Genomic DNA, 15,631 nt, shown 5'->3' on the forward strand with positions numbered 1-15,631 from the left:
TTACTAAATCTCCATGTTCATCTGAAACTTCAAGGTACAAGTGTCCTTTTGTAAACCATCTGTGATGCTTTCACATAATACTCTGTTTTTACAATAGCAGCATTGTGTAATAAAACTCCTTGACAGACTTTCACATGTATTTTATTTGTTTTATCAAACAGCAGTCTGAGGTGCAAGTGTGGCCTTTTAGTTTATGACTGGAAAGTTTGCCTCATGCCATGTAAGTGATAATGATTATTAATTTGGGTTACTACACACACACACACACACACACACACACACACACACACACACACACACACACACACACACACACACACACACACACACACACACACACACACACACACACACACACACAGTCATGGTGAACTGGACAAAATTCTATGGCATTGGATTGGACTTTTCACTGACACCTGTCCTTTACTCTCATGGGGCGTGTGTGTGGTGTGTGTGTGTGTGTGTGCCTGTGTGAGTAGGTGTGTGTATGTTGCAATACTCCAAATGAACAGCCCTAAAATCCTTCTTCATTTTCATAACTTAATGACAGTGCTCACAGTTCAGTACAAAAGACTCTTGGCTTCAGCCTCAACACAGCATTCAAGCTGAGATAACCCTGATCACATCACTATGACAGCTGAGATAATATCTTTCGTACGCCACACATTCTTTGTCCTTGTAAAAACTTTGTGCCTACATTACCCAAAATTCAACTTTGATCGCTGACAATTCTCTTGAAAATTCAGGTGTGTTATGCTAGTAGCAGCAAACGCAGCCCAGAGCCACAAGACACAAGCAGAGATGAAGAGTGGGCTACAGAGAACTGGTAAGCTCACTTCCTTATAACTCCACACCTCAAGATTTTTTTCATTTTCAGACTTGAGGCAGTTTATCACATTTCTCACAGCTCCATCTAAAGCCTTTTTTTTCACATATCAAACACTACTCCCCATAAACAGACTTTGATGTATAAAGACAGTGGAGTGGTCGTTTAAGTTAAAAACGTGGTGGCACTTTGTGCTTCTACCTTGACTGCAATCAGCAATCAATCATTTTGGGGTGGCTTTTAAGGTGGCCAATCAGGATGCAAGGTTGGACCAACCTGCCACAAACCCCAGAGACAAACAACTCTGGCTTAAACAAAAATAAGAACTTGTAGAAAGTTTGCGAGCAAAACGTCTTTTCGCTATTTTTTTTTTCTTGTTATTCAACACTATTCACAGGGACAGACAAACAGCAAAATGATGTGCTGCAGCATGTGCATGTGTGCGTATCCAGGAATGACCTCTCCAAAGACAAGAGTATGGCTGTAAGCCAAAAGTAAAATTCGCTCAAATTCTACACCAATCCACAAAATATCATATAAAAGCTAATGTGCATCTTTTACCATGCATTAAAGCAGCTATTATGAAGACTTTCCTCTCATTCACACATTCAATCCCAAGCACGTGAGAGAAAGACATTTAGTGGCCTAACGGGACTGATGCCAAACTAAACATCAGGTGGCTACGACTGGCAGGAATCAACAACAAATTGGGAGAAGTGGGTCAACTGAGGCTTGTTTGATGAGCAAACAGATTTCATCCTCATCAGTTTCGACCAGTCCTAAACACTGTGGAGGTCTGTGTGTGTGTGTGTGTATGTGATCCAACTGACAAACTGAACCAGGAAATTTGATTCTGAGAAATCATCATTCAGTTCCTGCTGTATCTGTTATATAATGTGGTCGATTGAAATAAAATTAAAAAAAAAAAAAAAAAAAAAAAAAAAAAAAATATATATATATATATATATCTCCATGACAGCAAGACTCCTTTTGTTTTTGGTTTATTTCATGTCTCTTTTCTGTCTTTTTTTTTTTTTCCAATGATAATATTAATAATAAAATGTATTAAGTGGTTAAAATAGCAGCTTGACTATGAGACAAAAAACTACTGAGTCATTCTGCATCAGTCCAAACAGGTTACCTGCTGATTATTGAAAAACCCTTCCTGGGATGGACACACACACACACACACACACACACACACACACACACACACACACACACACACACACACACACACACACACACACACACACACACACACACACACACACACACACACACACACACACACACACACACACACACACATGGACACATGTACCAAGGTTCAGCACAGAGTAACCCCATTAGGTGAGGTTTGGTTAAAATGTGACTGGACAATGGTGTACCCTGTATGTACGCTAACAGTACAGGTCAAAAGCACTATCGTTTAAACCAGCAGGGTATATAAGTGTGCAGTCAGCTGCAGAGGACCAACACACTACAACACAGCAGCTTGAAAGATTTCATCTGTCAACCATGAGGGTCATCAGCTTTGTATGTGGAGCCTATGCTTTCTTTTTCTTTTTTTTTTTAACAAAATTTTAATTCATTGTATGAGCATATTTATTATATATCTATGTTTTCTGCACTCTTGTTATTTCAAATGCAGGGTCCAGACCCATCACTGGCATATCGGCCAAACCTGGAGAACAATGAAAACAAAGCGAAGGAAGACTACAGAAACTTTGAGGTAAGCTTTCAAAGCCTCTCTCCAGCAGATGACACTTGTTTCATTCATGGCCAAATAGGCGAACTCAGATGAAAGAAACAGACAGTTTTTACAAATACAAGTTATAATTATGCAGAGACTCTACTGGCCATTTATGTAAAAAAAGACTGTAAAGATGAATTTTGAAAGTGCTTTTAAAAGTTTTTTTATTTACTTTGGAAGATGCACCATTCAGTATCTCTGCCCTCGTTCGCAATATACAATTATTTCATTTTACTTTAAAAATATTGCTGAGTCTTGATAAATGTTGACAGTAATGCAGACATTGCAGGCGGCTGGTCGGGTGTAGTCAAAAGTGTCACATAAAAGCTGAAACTATCTTCTGAGGCAAAAATGCATTTGTGGCATGAAAGATTTCAAATGTTGTTCTGTGTTTTCATTTTATAAAACTAAAATAAAACTAGTTGTTTTTCAGACTGGAAGCCTAATTGAACGCGTCTTCAACACATATAAGTTGATGCACACCAACCAAACCCTGGACTTTGTAAAGCAAAAGGTGAGTTTAACAATACATTAAGTAAAAAACAGCATGTGAAAATTCAACAAACTATGACCAAATAGTTCTTCTTGTCTCTGTCAAATAGCAGTGATGCTTCTTTCTGTTACTATTTTCTTTGTTTTGCGAATTTCCGTTTTGCACTGAATGACCGAGTGATCCTGTCCGACAGGCAGGCAAAGAGCCAACAGATGTTCCATCTGGACTAAATGTTGTTTAAACATTTTCGTTTTCACTTGTTCCTGTTTTATATACATGTCCTGAAAGACCCAGCCAAGGTCACGTACGCTGGGTTTGCTTTCAGATCTCTGTGCAATATTGGAAGATGTTACTATTCAAAGAAAGGATGCCCTTTTAGTATAATGAAACAGACACAATACATGTGGTGATTGGTGTGTAATGCCACTTCTATTTCTGTTCACTAGACAGAAAAACATACAGCAGATGGGCCTGATTTGAGTAAACATGAAGCTATTCAGATTATTTGCAGACAAGCCTGATTCCTCTGTCCCTTAAAAATCATCAGAAAGAAGTTTTTTTTTTGTTTTTTTCCCAGGGGTGTGTCCAGAAGATTGCCTAGAAAGTATGAGAGAGAAAACCTCCCCAGAAATCATGTGACTCTTACCTCCCTGCAGCATTCTGAATGGACCTGCTGCAACCACGCTCAGATGGGGATGATGGAAGTCATCATGTCTCTGGACCAGTTCGTAGATGGGTCTGATCCTGATGTGGACTTCCCCAACTCCTTCCACGCCTTCCAGACTGCTGAGGGCATCCGCCAAGCACACCCGGACAAAGGTAGCATACAGGAAGAGAAAGAAATACACAAAGAGACTGTGTACAAGCATGTAATGCACATACAGCAAGTCTGGTAAATATCTGTATTCACTGTCCCCTCTCCAGACTGGTTCCAGTTGGTGGGTCTGATTCATGATGTTGGGAAGATCATGGCTCTTTGGGATGAACCACAGGTAAGAGACAGGTTCAACACAAGAAAAGCTGGTATTACAGCTGCATCATGGTGCCTGAACAACCTCACTGAGGAACAGGAGTTAGACTTCTAACCTTAAAGTCACTTTTCCAGATGCATTTTTATTTTGTCTTATTTTAAACTTTTCCTTTTGTCTTCTCATGTTATTTTTATTACTCTTCTTCGATCCTTTTTATCATTTTATATGAGGCACATTAGAACTCTGTTTTGACAAGGGGTTATTGTCATAATGCTACTCACTTAACATTCATAAGACTATGTAATAGAGAGAAATATGAGTCATTCTAATAGTTCTCTCAGGCAACTCTGCTTGTGTGTGTACTCTGCAGTGGGCTGTAGTGGGCGACACCTTCCCTGTGGGATGCAAGTTTCAAAACTCAATTGTTTTCAGAGACAGCACCTTCCTGGATAACCCAGACGACAAAAATCCCAACTACAAGTTGGTATTCTCGTCTTAACGTTATCGAAGTCTGTGAATGAAGCTCTCAGTTTGCTGGTTAACTTAATTTAAATATGCACCCCACCCCTTGCAGTAAGTCTGCTAGTCACTTCTTTTGCATGAAATGTGATGTTGACCTAAAGATTTACACAGAAACATAGCGTATGTTCTGATCATTTTGTTAGTTCCACATTAATTACAGATAAGAACAAGTAAAAATTACAAAACTGAGGAAATGTACAAGAGTTAGTATCTGCAGTCAATAATTCATCAAATTTAATGGCTGGAAGAAAAGACAGTGGTGAATGTGTCGTCATTAAAAGTACTCTGCTCTGCTGTTGTTTGTTTCAGCCACAACATGTTGTTATCAACAGCATTTGTAGGCAAGTAGTTTGATTTCTTTTGCTTTCTCTCTTTAGTACTGAACATGGGATCTATGAACCAAACTGTGGGCTCGAGAACATCCTCATGTCCTGGGGCCATGATGGTAACACACAAACACACACACGCACACACGCAGACACACAATCTCTGCTGTAACACACACATACATCCATCCACCACAACTTTTAAAATAACGTGAACTGCCACTGAAGTACCTGTTTACCTACAATACTGTACTTGAACGTCTTTCTTGTTGCCTTTAGAGTATCTCTACAGAGTTATGAAGTTCAACAACTGTTCAATCCCAGAGGAGGTTAGTAAATTATTACATTATATTACTCTTAAATGAATGTTTTGGGCAATTAACTTCACAGTTGGTCCACAAATAGGAGTGAAAGTTGTAATTACTATTCCTCAGATGTTGACTGACGGTGTAGAGAAGGTGCAATGACTTTCTTTCCCCTTACAGGCTAGGTGATGGATCTGTTGTTTTTCTGTCTCTCTTCAGGGGTTGTACATGATCCGTTTCCATTCATTCTACCCCTGGCACTCTCATGGAGACTACATGCACCTGTGCAATGAAAAAGACTTAAATATGCTGCCCTGGATCCAAGAGTTCAAGTGAGTATCATCCTGTTTCATATTCACATTAACCTACTAACTGTTTTGACCTGAGGCGGCATCTTCCATTCTCTCCACAGCAAATTTGACCTCTACACAAAGACCACCGATCTGCCCGATGTCGACAAGCTGAAGCCTTACTACCAGTCTCTGATCGACAAGTACTGTCCTGGGATACTGAAGTGGTGAAACAGAAAACAAAGAAGTCAATGGTGACACCATGTTGTGAGAAACTGACTGTTAGAAGGGGTGGTTACACCTGAAGTGAAATTCAGAATGATTTGACATGTTGTTGCTTTATAATAAGTGGACTTAATAACCTCTGTACACACATATCCCTGAATACACTTCTTTAAAGTTTGAAAATACTATCTATCTATCGATATATATATATATTCTCATGAGATGTATATTTTATCTTTTGCATACTGACAAGTTCTTAAAATTATTCTGGTGTATATATAAATATAACTCCTCATTGTTACACATTTTCAAAGAAAATTTTGAAGCAAAGCATTTATTTTATTGCATTTTAATCTTATAAAAAACATTATAAGTACTACAATGTTTTGTGTGAAGTGTTCATTTCTAATACTGCTAATACTGACAGAAACAAAAAGACAGGAAAAAAGAAAAAGTGCAAAATTGTTTTTGTTCTGTACATACAGCATTAGAGGCAAGTGACCACAGTGATGAACACACACATACACCCACACCTGTGCAACTACACAACTACACCCACCTTATATTTTAAATTATATATTCTTCTCTACTTTCATTCAACATGATTTGATCTGTTCACTGGATTTCCCTTTGATAGTTGAGCAGTCAGTTAGGTCAGAACCGACAAGGGAGGTTTTAAAATGTATAAACATCTGGCAAGATCTGCTGAATTAAAACCAATGATCCAAAGTGATTAGGTGATTGGTTTTTGTGATGCAGACAACTGACACATGAAGGATGTATTGCAGTAAGGTGTATGCGAAAGAAGGCAAATAAACTTTTTTCAGTAACTGGCTAATTGGGAAATAGAAATATTTGGGAGCATTGTATAAAGGCAGGTGGTGATAACAGTCATTAAGGGATTACCTGCATCTTTATCAGAACTTTCTCCTTCTGAGGTTCTCACCTTTTTCTTTTTTTCCTTCCTCCTCCTTTTGTTCCTCAACCTCTTCATCATCAATGACAGTGTCCTTCTCCTCTCCTTCACCCTCTTCCACTTCATCTTCACTGCCCTCTCCTTCCTCCTCCTCTGCCACTGCCTGCTGTTCATCTGACCTCTCAAGATTGTCTGGAGAGCCGTGAGATTCATTTTCTGCCTGACTGTTCACAGTCACAGCAGCTTTATGAGTAACTGAGGTTCCTTTGTTTCTGTTTAGCAATCCCTGGAGGAGACAGAGGGTGGTGCTGCAGGCAATGAGGCTCCAGATGAGTATGTGGGTAGGAACACCTCTGACCTGAGAGCGCACCCACCTCACAGCCTGAGCAACAGTAGTGTTGGACATACGACGTGGAGATGATTTGTCCTGCAGACAAATTAAGATCAGTATTAATGGGTGTGGGATTCTAATAGATTCAAGCATGAAAAGGGACCTTTCTTTCTTTTTCATAATTTTTAATGAAAGATTTATCTCTAAAGGCAATACGGAGAAAAGCAAGGACTTTTAAGATGCATTCACCTTGAGTCCGTGCTGGCTGAGCATGCTCTCCAGAAAGTTGTTGCCCAGGTGCACTGTGGGATAGAATTCCTCATCGTAGACCCTCCTCCACCAACGCTGTGGGTAAGAACTGTCAACAAAGACCAGCCAAAGACTTAATATCCTGTTGTTTGCGTGCGGGTGAGGTTGCTTATAAAAAGAAACATCAAAAGCAGGGAAGTTGCAGTACAATGAACTAAGCATAATACAATCAGACCTTATGTACCATTCACATAAAAGTGTAAAATGCCAGCATGCACACCTAAACATGCTTAATTTAACATTGTTTTTAAATAGCAATAAAACTGCATTAAATAATTTTGTGCCTGTTTATTAATTTGGCAATAATATTACAGAGTGTTGACTGACAGTTTCAGCACACACTTAGACAGAGGGAGAAGAAGAAAGAGAGCACTGACCCGTCAGCCTTCGGTTCAGTAAACCAGTATCTGTAGCGATGGGCTCGGAGGTAGGCAGGGGGCTGCTGGTGGAACGGATACTGAGATATATCTGTCTGGATCAACTCTATCACTGCAGAACACAAAACAAAGCTTTCAGAGATCGGATCTCACACTAACAACCTGTCAGGAAGTAAAGACAATGCAGGCTGTCTGTAACGTTCACTGTTTGGGTGTGGAGAGAAGTGCAGCATGGTTTAATATTTCAATCCTTAAACAGTGGTGCAGCAGTAGTTTTCCACACAATTTGATTCAGTGCTGAATCTCAATTTAACAGTTACGAGAGTGACAGGAGACACAGCTGGAAAATAAACTGTAGCACTATGAGGGTGCGTACCATCTCTCTTTCCCTGCAGTAGTCTGTACATCAGGCTGGTGAACCACGGAGACTGTGTATGAGGCCCGAGGGCAGCAAACCACATCTGCCAGTCCAACCTGGGCTGGTGAGGTGTCAGCACAGGAGGAGGTGCACTTAGGTTTCCTGGCTTATACATAAACTCAATCTCCTAGAAGAAAAAAACACATGCTGATGTAAATAACTTAGCACAGTGTATAAGGACAATAAGACCAGTTATTAATTATAAAAGTGTTCAACACTGCCTCCATGTTGTTGTTTTTTTTGTGCAATTAAAGATTTTGGAAACTAGAAGCTGAACCTCTTTCAGGAAGTTTATGTTAAATATGCAGCATGATAATTAACAGCCTGCCACAGGGACATCTAGTGCCTGTTTAAAGCATCATCCACAATAACTTGTGTCTCTCACCGTCCACGTGACTCCGTCATTGCTTCCCTCAATAACAACTTCTGGCCGTCCCCCAACCCCTGTCATCCTTCTGAAGAGGCCATATGAGTTGACAAGTTGGTATTGATTCACAAGCTCATAGGTGTGATGCACTCCTGGCCACAACCTGGCATGAGAGTCATACTCTATGTAGCTGAACGGCACCTGGAGGAGGAAAACAGGATTGGAAAGTGACGATAAGAGAGAAAACACTGATATTGTGACTGGTTATGTGATTCAGCTTCATGATATGAAGATCAACCGTTACTAAATTTCCAAATGAACCCACCAGACTGACGGTGAACATGGCAGCGGCAGCAGCAGCGAACACAGTCCATTGAACGGTTCCAAAAAACCTCTTCAGGAAACCACAGACACATGCACATCTACAAAAACACATTAAGCATATTATTCCTGTACATCTGCTGTATACTGATGCATTTTCTATAGATTACTTCACAACATGAAACAGAGTAAACGCAACAGACCACATAACCAAGTTCCCAGCTACACACTGAGCGCAGTCCTACCTGAACATGGCAGTGATCATCTCCCAGGTGAGAGAAAGGACACCAATCCAGATACAGGGGATAGTGACAGTCTTCAGAAACTGGTTAAACTGGTGGTATGTGAAAGCTGCAAGAACAAAAATGTAAACAAAAAAAACTGCAAAATGAAAACTGCTTCTATGCCCATACATGTCTGTACAAACACATAAACACACACACCTGTCCTGGACGAGATGCCCTTCTTTGTTGTATCCAGCTGCAGGTCAAAGTATATAATTGTTCCAAAGATCATGAGAGACCAGACTGCCAGCTCCACCACATAACCCAGCCACAACCACAGTCTGGAGTCTGATCAGGGCAGAAAGAGAGAGAGAGTGAGAGAGTGAGAGAGAGAGAGAGAGAAAGAAAAAGAAAGAAAGGGACGATGCTCTGGTAAGTAAAGTATTCCGGAACAGACAAACAGTTCAGATCAAGCTTTGTATGTGTGTCCCTTCTGTAGACAGGGTTCATATTCACCATCAGTCAAAATATTAAAAACTTTTTCTGATCACAGTTTCTTCACTGAGTTTGTAAGTGTTTCCGGGTGTTTAATATGATCATGTATGCTGATTAAAAGTGTATCACAAAAACTTGTCTGTGAAACAACACTAAGGCTGTAGCTGTGGAAATCAAATTAACAAATGTGTATCTGGATTATAACATGAATACTTTACTGACTGAGTAATTCTGAGTTTTGTGAACTGAGAAAAGTAACATTAATGTAGGAAGTAACACTTTCTAAATTTGCGAAACCTACACATGTTTACATGTGTATGTTTATCATACTATTGTTGTCGGGCTTGTCAGCCTTGCGTAGCCAAAAGCGAACGTGCTGATCGTCCAGCAGAGACAGACAGAGGGTCAGTGTCAGCAGGTTGAAGAAGTTGTAGTTTCCAGACAGAATGATGAGCACTTGAAGCAGCACCTACCCAAGGGTGAAAAAACAGAAAAGGAAAACAGATCAACCGATATGCACACAACAACCTGGTAATTTGAGAGGCGTGAACTTAACTGGTTCAAGTTCAAAAAGAAGCACATGAATTCCTACTCACCTGCAAGTAAAAAGCCCCAAGTCGGAGCCTACGAAGTGGACTGAAGAACAGCAAAGGTGCAGCAATCTCTATGACAAAGGTTGCCACCACACTTAGCTTCTGCCACCACACTGGCAACTGGTGGGCAAACCAGGCCAGAGGGGTGGGAATACACTGAGTCTCATAGTGATATGTCAAAGCTGTAAAACACACAGTGAAAAATAAACTTAATCAAATGGGAATAATAGATGTGATTCTGACAGTTCACTGACAGAAGGACATGTACAGAAAAGACAAATACAGAGACACTCACACATACCTGTAAGGCCCCACCACGTGGGACAACGTGATGTGAGCTTCACCACACCAGAAGCTAACATTAGCCTGAAGAGCAGCCAGCGCGTCAACCAGAAGGTCACTCGGTCATGTTCTCTGACCCCTCGTGACCCTCTGATTATTGTCAGTGGAGCAACAAGGATACAGAGGAACCCAGTCTCTAGAAGCAGGTTGTCCCTGTTGAAATAGCAGAGACAGGGGCAAACATTACTATGATGTTACACTGAGAATGCAGGCATTCATGGAGGCGCCGGTCTAAGAGACACCTTGTACCTGGAGACGATGAAATTTAAGTTGTAGTCGATTGTTTATCATATACAGCACTCCCAGCACATATGTTGTTTGCACAATGTGTGTATGAGATGTAATATACGGTTTTTAATGTCTCTGTATCTCATGCACTTCTATGGTTGGTTTGAAACCTCAAACCAACCATGTCAGAAACATCTTGGGCTCCTTGTTCCAACTACTATTTATAGGAGTAATGTGTTAATGAAAAAATTCAGCTTTAAATACTAATATAAATTATTGCTTTATCATATTGTCCATAACACTCACCACTGGAAGTAGAGGAAAACCTGGCCCACCTGAAACAAACAAATATGTTTAATGCGGAAAAGCATGACAAATGGAAATATTATGACAGAAAAAAACAAACAAACATAAGAGCAGAACTGATATAAATGCACCTGGTACATGGACAGATACAAGGCCCAGAGGCAGAAGAACACCACGCTATCTCGGAGAGACTCCACCAATATGGCGCAGAGGCTCAGTGCAGCCCCTATGAGACACAACAGCTCCATGGCAGTGTGTGTGTCCAGGCCGAGCCGAGGTCCAAGCCACAGTAAGGTGGGAGAGGACAGCAGCTGTTCCAATAGGGGTTTACCACTGTATCGCAGCTGCCAACGAGCAGGCAACAGCCCCTCATTACCATAGAGACCTAAAAAACATAAATAATAATAAACACGTAAATCATGTTAAAGACCAATATTAAAGTGTCACAGTAAGGTGCTGGGCCACGGCAACAGGTTCCCTGCTCCAAAGCAGCAGGTTTCCAAGTTTCAAGAAATCTCTACTGAACTACTGTTTTTCCTCAACCATCAGTACCGACTAACATTTTCAGCATTACATGGGAAGACAAAGTGTGTATGTTTCATAGTTTAACATGCTCTAGTTTCTGCATTTCTATTTTATTGAATCTCATTATGTCATTCATCTCCAAATCCATTCACTGGCTACTGCAAACAGCAAATACAGCTGTGGCATGAGCTGAGAATGTATTACAGAAATCAAGCACCGGGAATTTAGGTTGGCGCTGTGACTAAATAAATATGTATTGAAAATTTTACAGTGTTTCCTTTAACACATGGGCGTGGACGACATCTTCGGGACTTTTGCTGGGAAAATAACACAACAGTTTGGGTTTGTGGGTGCTGCGGTACAAAGCATTACTATCATGTGAGCATCTGTCGCCACAGGTTGGGTGTCTCTCAGCAGCGGTTAGCTCGTAAATTTAGCCAGGAGCAGGGAAAGTTTTCTAGCTGCAGTCCACAGAAACTTCCAGGCGGTTCTTCACCATAACTGACAGCACGAAAGCCGCAGGAAGACAGAAAAGACTGAGCGCCAACTTCCCAGCTAACAAGCTAACACACACACAGAAATAAATAAATAAGGCGAGCTAGCTCTCATACAGGTAGCAAAGTTGTGGGTCTCACCTGGTATCTGCACATAGAGGGAAACAAAAGCAGTCAGATAAATGACCGCCATGCACCAGAGGAACATGCGCCGCGGCAGGATGATTTCCCCCATGTCTGAGCCGAGCTGCTAGGCAGGACAGCCGCTGCCTTCACCTCTGACTTGACGCTGCGTGTTCCTACTGTGGCAGAACGGGAACGGGAAGCAGGGAGAGGGAATAAACGTAGCCGGGGGACACGTAGCGATGTGGGGGCGAGGAGGTGAAATTCACCCAACGGACCTCAAGATGGCGCTGTAGTTTGTTATGACTGTCATGCTGCATTCATTTTTCCTCGGAGGAAACACAATTTTGTTGTAGGTTTATCTTAGTTGACATACATAAGAAAAAAAAACACACCATTACATAAAAGTCCTACATTCAAAATCAGGTAAAAGTACACAACTGTTATTAACAAAATGTACTCAAAGTATCAACAGTAAACGTACTCATTCTGCAGTTGTTATTTTTGATATTGGAAGTTAAAAATCATTTTTCTGATGTTCCATGAAGGCCTCACAAAAGAACAAGGACAAAGCGCGCGTTGCGCGTGCCAGCAACTGACAAATATAGTTCACAAACAACATAAATGTTGAAACATTTTTAATTAAATAATTAATCGACAAAATTAACCCAGAACCATGTAAACGTCCACAACATTAATGTGAGTATGCTTTCCAGAAATAATAATAATAATAAAAAAAAGTTAACATTAAACTACATTCCCACTGCGCAAAGACACGTCCAAACGACGTCTTTTCGATGTTGTTTTTGCACGTCCAATTTTGGTCTACCTAAGGTGCAGACTGTGACGCCAGAAGACGTCTTTTTCCCGACGTCTACCCAATGTCCAGTATTGACGTCCACAGGACCTCTGACTAAGGGCTAATTGTAGTCCAAATATGGTTGTTGTGGACGTCTTTTCTACGTCAAATTTAAACTCATTTTAGACATCGTTTTTATACTGCTTCTAGACTCTGTGCACGACTGTAGTCCCATTTCAGAAGGTGGCAAACGGTTCCAATTCATTTTCCTATAGCTTCATTTGATTGTCTCAGCAGCAGGTGACAACTGGAAACGCATACAAAGGTGTGATGCATTTCCAGTTTAAACCTGCTGCCGAGCCAACGAAGCTACAGGAAAATTAACTGGTACAGGAAACGGGTCCTCCACCTTTTGGAAACACATGGGACTACAGTTATACTCAGAGGTTTACAATAGATCACAATTCAACCCTCACTTATTTCCATTTTTATTTTTGTCAATCACTGGCACAAACATGTCACTAATAAAGCTTTTGACTTCTGTTGAATTTCCTGCCAACTACCAGTAAAAACAAGGAACATGATTTCATGGCTTGCATGTGGACATTGCTTCAGTGTTCATCAGTTGAAGCAAACATGCTTTACTTTTGATTGTCTGCCAAAACTAAATGAAAGTGATAGCCAATAACTACCAGTAATAGAAAAATTCAAATAAATAAATATAAAAATAAAATAAATTACACCACCCACCTTGTTTGGGTCTGTATCACAACAAATAAACATACATATACAACAGCATAAACTTAAAACAATAAAAATGAAAGTGCTAAACAATGCGTTTTGAGGTAAAATCCAACCAGAACCAATTATACTGAATACAGAAAAGAAGACAATGCACAAAAGCTGTGACAGCATTCTCCACAATGGATAATCAATCCTGAGTGACTGCTGTGTATCCTCCACCTCCACTTCTTTGCGGTCCTTTGCTTCATCCTCTGTGTCATCAAATTTCATAACTCCAGCTGCACGAGCAGAAAAAGAAAAATTATTAGAAATATGTAAAGGAAATCTGTAGTCATACTGTACTGCTCTCACCACGCTTACCCTTATGCAAAAATACGGTGACTACATACACAAATACATTAAACAACAGGACATTACGCAAAATGTAATGCGGCTAGCAAACGAACTCCACTAAACAATGCTAACAACACAACACAATAAACATACCACTTTGAAAACTACACGCACACAATACTTACAGACTGTACGTTCCCTGGCTGAAACGTGTGCAACCACATTCAACTTTACGAGCGCATCTCTGTGTTACTGACCAAACTTATTGACTGAAGAAACTGAACGGAGCAGAGCGGCCAAGATGCGAATTGGAACATTAACAGAGAGAGCGCTCACTCTGTCGCCGTTTCCAAAAACTAAGAAAAGTTCATAACACTCACTCTGATACAATTTCCACGAACCAAAGGAAAATACACATTTTACATTTTTATACTTTTTAACACTTTTAACTTATGAACTTTAAATATTACTTTTGACATTTAAAGACAGCGCACATACACCAAGTCCCCATATTTTTAAGCAAAAATATGTTGCCTGTGCATCCACTACCAATACTGGATTAATACATCTACATCACCACCTGCCTATATCTTCGTGGCTCGCTAGCATGTACAAAGCAATCCCCGCCGCGAGGGAGCCGCTACATATAAAGTTCGCAGCTTGTTCTTTTCGCTAGCTTAGCGAATTTAGCTTAGACTAGCTACCAGCCTAGCTCTGGTTAGTGAGCAGTGACTTAGCGACTAAACAATGCTTGTTCACGTTAATCCTTCAGCTAACGTGAATATTTTTAGGCACAGTCGTTTTCAAAAGTAATTCCAATTCCATTTAAACTATGGCAAATGTTTAGCTAACATTAGCTGATACGATGACATGCAATGAATGCCAATTGTAGCGACAGCAGTTTTAGGTAGTTTAAAACAACAAAGCTAGAACAGCTTACACTATAAATACATAAATAAACATAAAATGAACAAACATGACCAACTTACTTTCAACTTAGTGGAAAACAGTGATTCTTGACGTACGCTGAACAGAGTCCAGAGGCCACTTGCTTCAACAGAGGAAATCAGAGACGGTTGATGAAATTCGAAGAATCGCGCCAAAAGCTTGGCGTGTTGCCTCGGCCAATCAGGGTGCCGTTTACTGGTTGGCTTATGACGACGTGCTGCCCCAGCCAATCAGAGTGGCGTTAACTGGTTGAAATCATAAAAGTTATAAAAATCAAGGCTCCTATGTACCATGAAATTATTTTCTGAAGCTTAATTTCCAACAAGTTGCAACAAATAATAAATAATTACTAACAAATAATGTTCAATCACAAATAATCTATAATCGTATTCATTAATCATGTTGATAACAACAATGTTGATTTTTGTCATTAAAAAAATTACATTCATCAATAATGTCAATTTCCTGCTACTGTCTTAGACGTCCACGTGACGTCCAAAAAAGTTACCTAGTCCGACGTTCAAATGTTGAACTGCATATTGACGTCCAAGTGGGGTCGTGGTTAGACGTCCAAATATCGGACCTAGTTTGCACGTCGTGTAAATGTCCAGAACTGGTCATGGACCGACGGACGCAATATAGACACGATCTGCACGTCCATCAGACGTCTAAATGTTTAGTGGGTTATATTATTATTATTAATTAATCAAGAACGAAACACATT

The 15,631-nt window shown here is 40.3% G+C and overlaps 2 protein-coding genes across 2 annotated transcripts; one reads left to right on the top strand and one right to left on the bottom strand.

Annotated features, from left to right (window-relative positions):
* The first annotated feature begins 2,198 nt into the window (after positions 1–2,198).
* Positions 2,199–6,048, top strand: miox (myo-inositol oxygenase). Its single transcript, XM_041038660.1, has 10 exons — positions 2,199–2,365; positions 2,481–2,561; positions 3,016–3,096; positions 3,732–3,894; positions 4,000–4,067; positions 4,417–4,526; positions 4,946–5,013; positions 5,174–5,223; positions 5,419–5,531; positions 5,612–6,048. The coding sequence occupies exons 1-10, from the start codon at positions 2,348–2,350 to the stop codon at positions 5,718–5,720; spliced, it is 861 nt and encodes a 286-aa protein (XP_040894594.1). The 5' UTR covers positions 2,199–2,347; the 3' UTR covers positions 5,721–6,048.
* Positions 6,049–6,146: 98 nt separating this feature from the next.
* Positions 6,147–12,318, bottom strand: lmf2a (lipase maturation factor 2a). The gene is made up of 14 exons (XM_041038659.1): positions 12,102–12,318; positions 11,073–11,326; positions 10,942–10,970; positions 10,367–10,560; positions 10,069–10,247; positions 9,803–9,941; positions 9,197–9,325; positions 8,999–9,104; positions 8,758–8,854; positions 8,451–8,633; positions 8,024–8,192; positions 7,648–7,759; positions 7,211–7,319; positions 6,147–7,057 (listed from the first exon to the last, which is right to left on the bottom strand). The coding sequence occupies exons 1-14, from the start codon at positions 12,193–12,195 to the stop codon at positions 6,632–6,634; spliced, it is 2,220 nt and encodes a 739-aa protein (XP_040894593.1). The 5' UTR covers positions 12,196–12,318; the 3' UTR covers positions 6,147–6,631.
* Between the last annotated feature and the right edge of the window lie 3,313 nt (positions 12,319–15,631).

Source organism: Toxotes jaculatrix, chromosome 5, assembly GCF_017976425.1.
Source record: "Toxotes jaculatrix isolate fToxJac2 chromosome 5, fToxJac2.pri, whole genome shotgun sequence".
NCBI classification, from domain to species: domain Eukaryota; kingdom Metazoa; phylum Chordata; class Actinopteri; family Toxotidae; genus Toxotes; species Toxotes jaculatrix.

What these genes read in the sequence shown, in the direction of transcription:
- miox (XM_041038660.1), top strand. An exon ending in AAGACTACAGAAACTTTGAG is followed by an intron (nt 2,562 to 3,015) that starts GTAAGCTTTCAA and finishes GTTGTTTTTCAG; the next exon opens with ACTGGAAGCCTAATTGAACG. An exon ending in ACTGTTCAATCCCAGAGGAG is followed by an intron (nt 5,224 to 5,418) that starts GTTAGTAAATTA and finishes GTCTCTCTTCAG; the next exon opens with GGGTTGTACATGATCCGTTT.
- lmf2a (XM_041038659.1), bottom strand. Translation starts at nt 12,195, where the DNA reads ATGGGGGAAATCATCCTGCCGCGGCGCATGTTCCTCTGGTGCATGGCG. An exon ending in ATGACGGAGTCACGTGGACG is followed by an intron (nt 8,193 to 8,450) that starts GTGAGAGACACA and finishes TTTTTCTTCTAG; the next exon opens with GAGATTGAGTTTATGTATAA. An exon ending in ACTGAACCGAAGGCTGACGG is followed by an intron (nt 7,320 to 7,647) that starts GTCAGTGCTCTC and finishes CTTTGTTGACAG; the next exon opens with TTCTTACCCACAGCGTTGGT.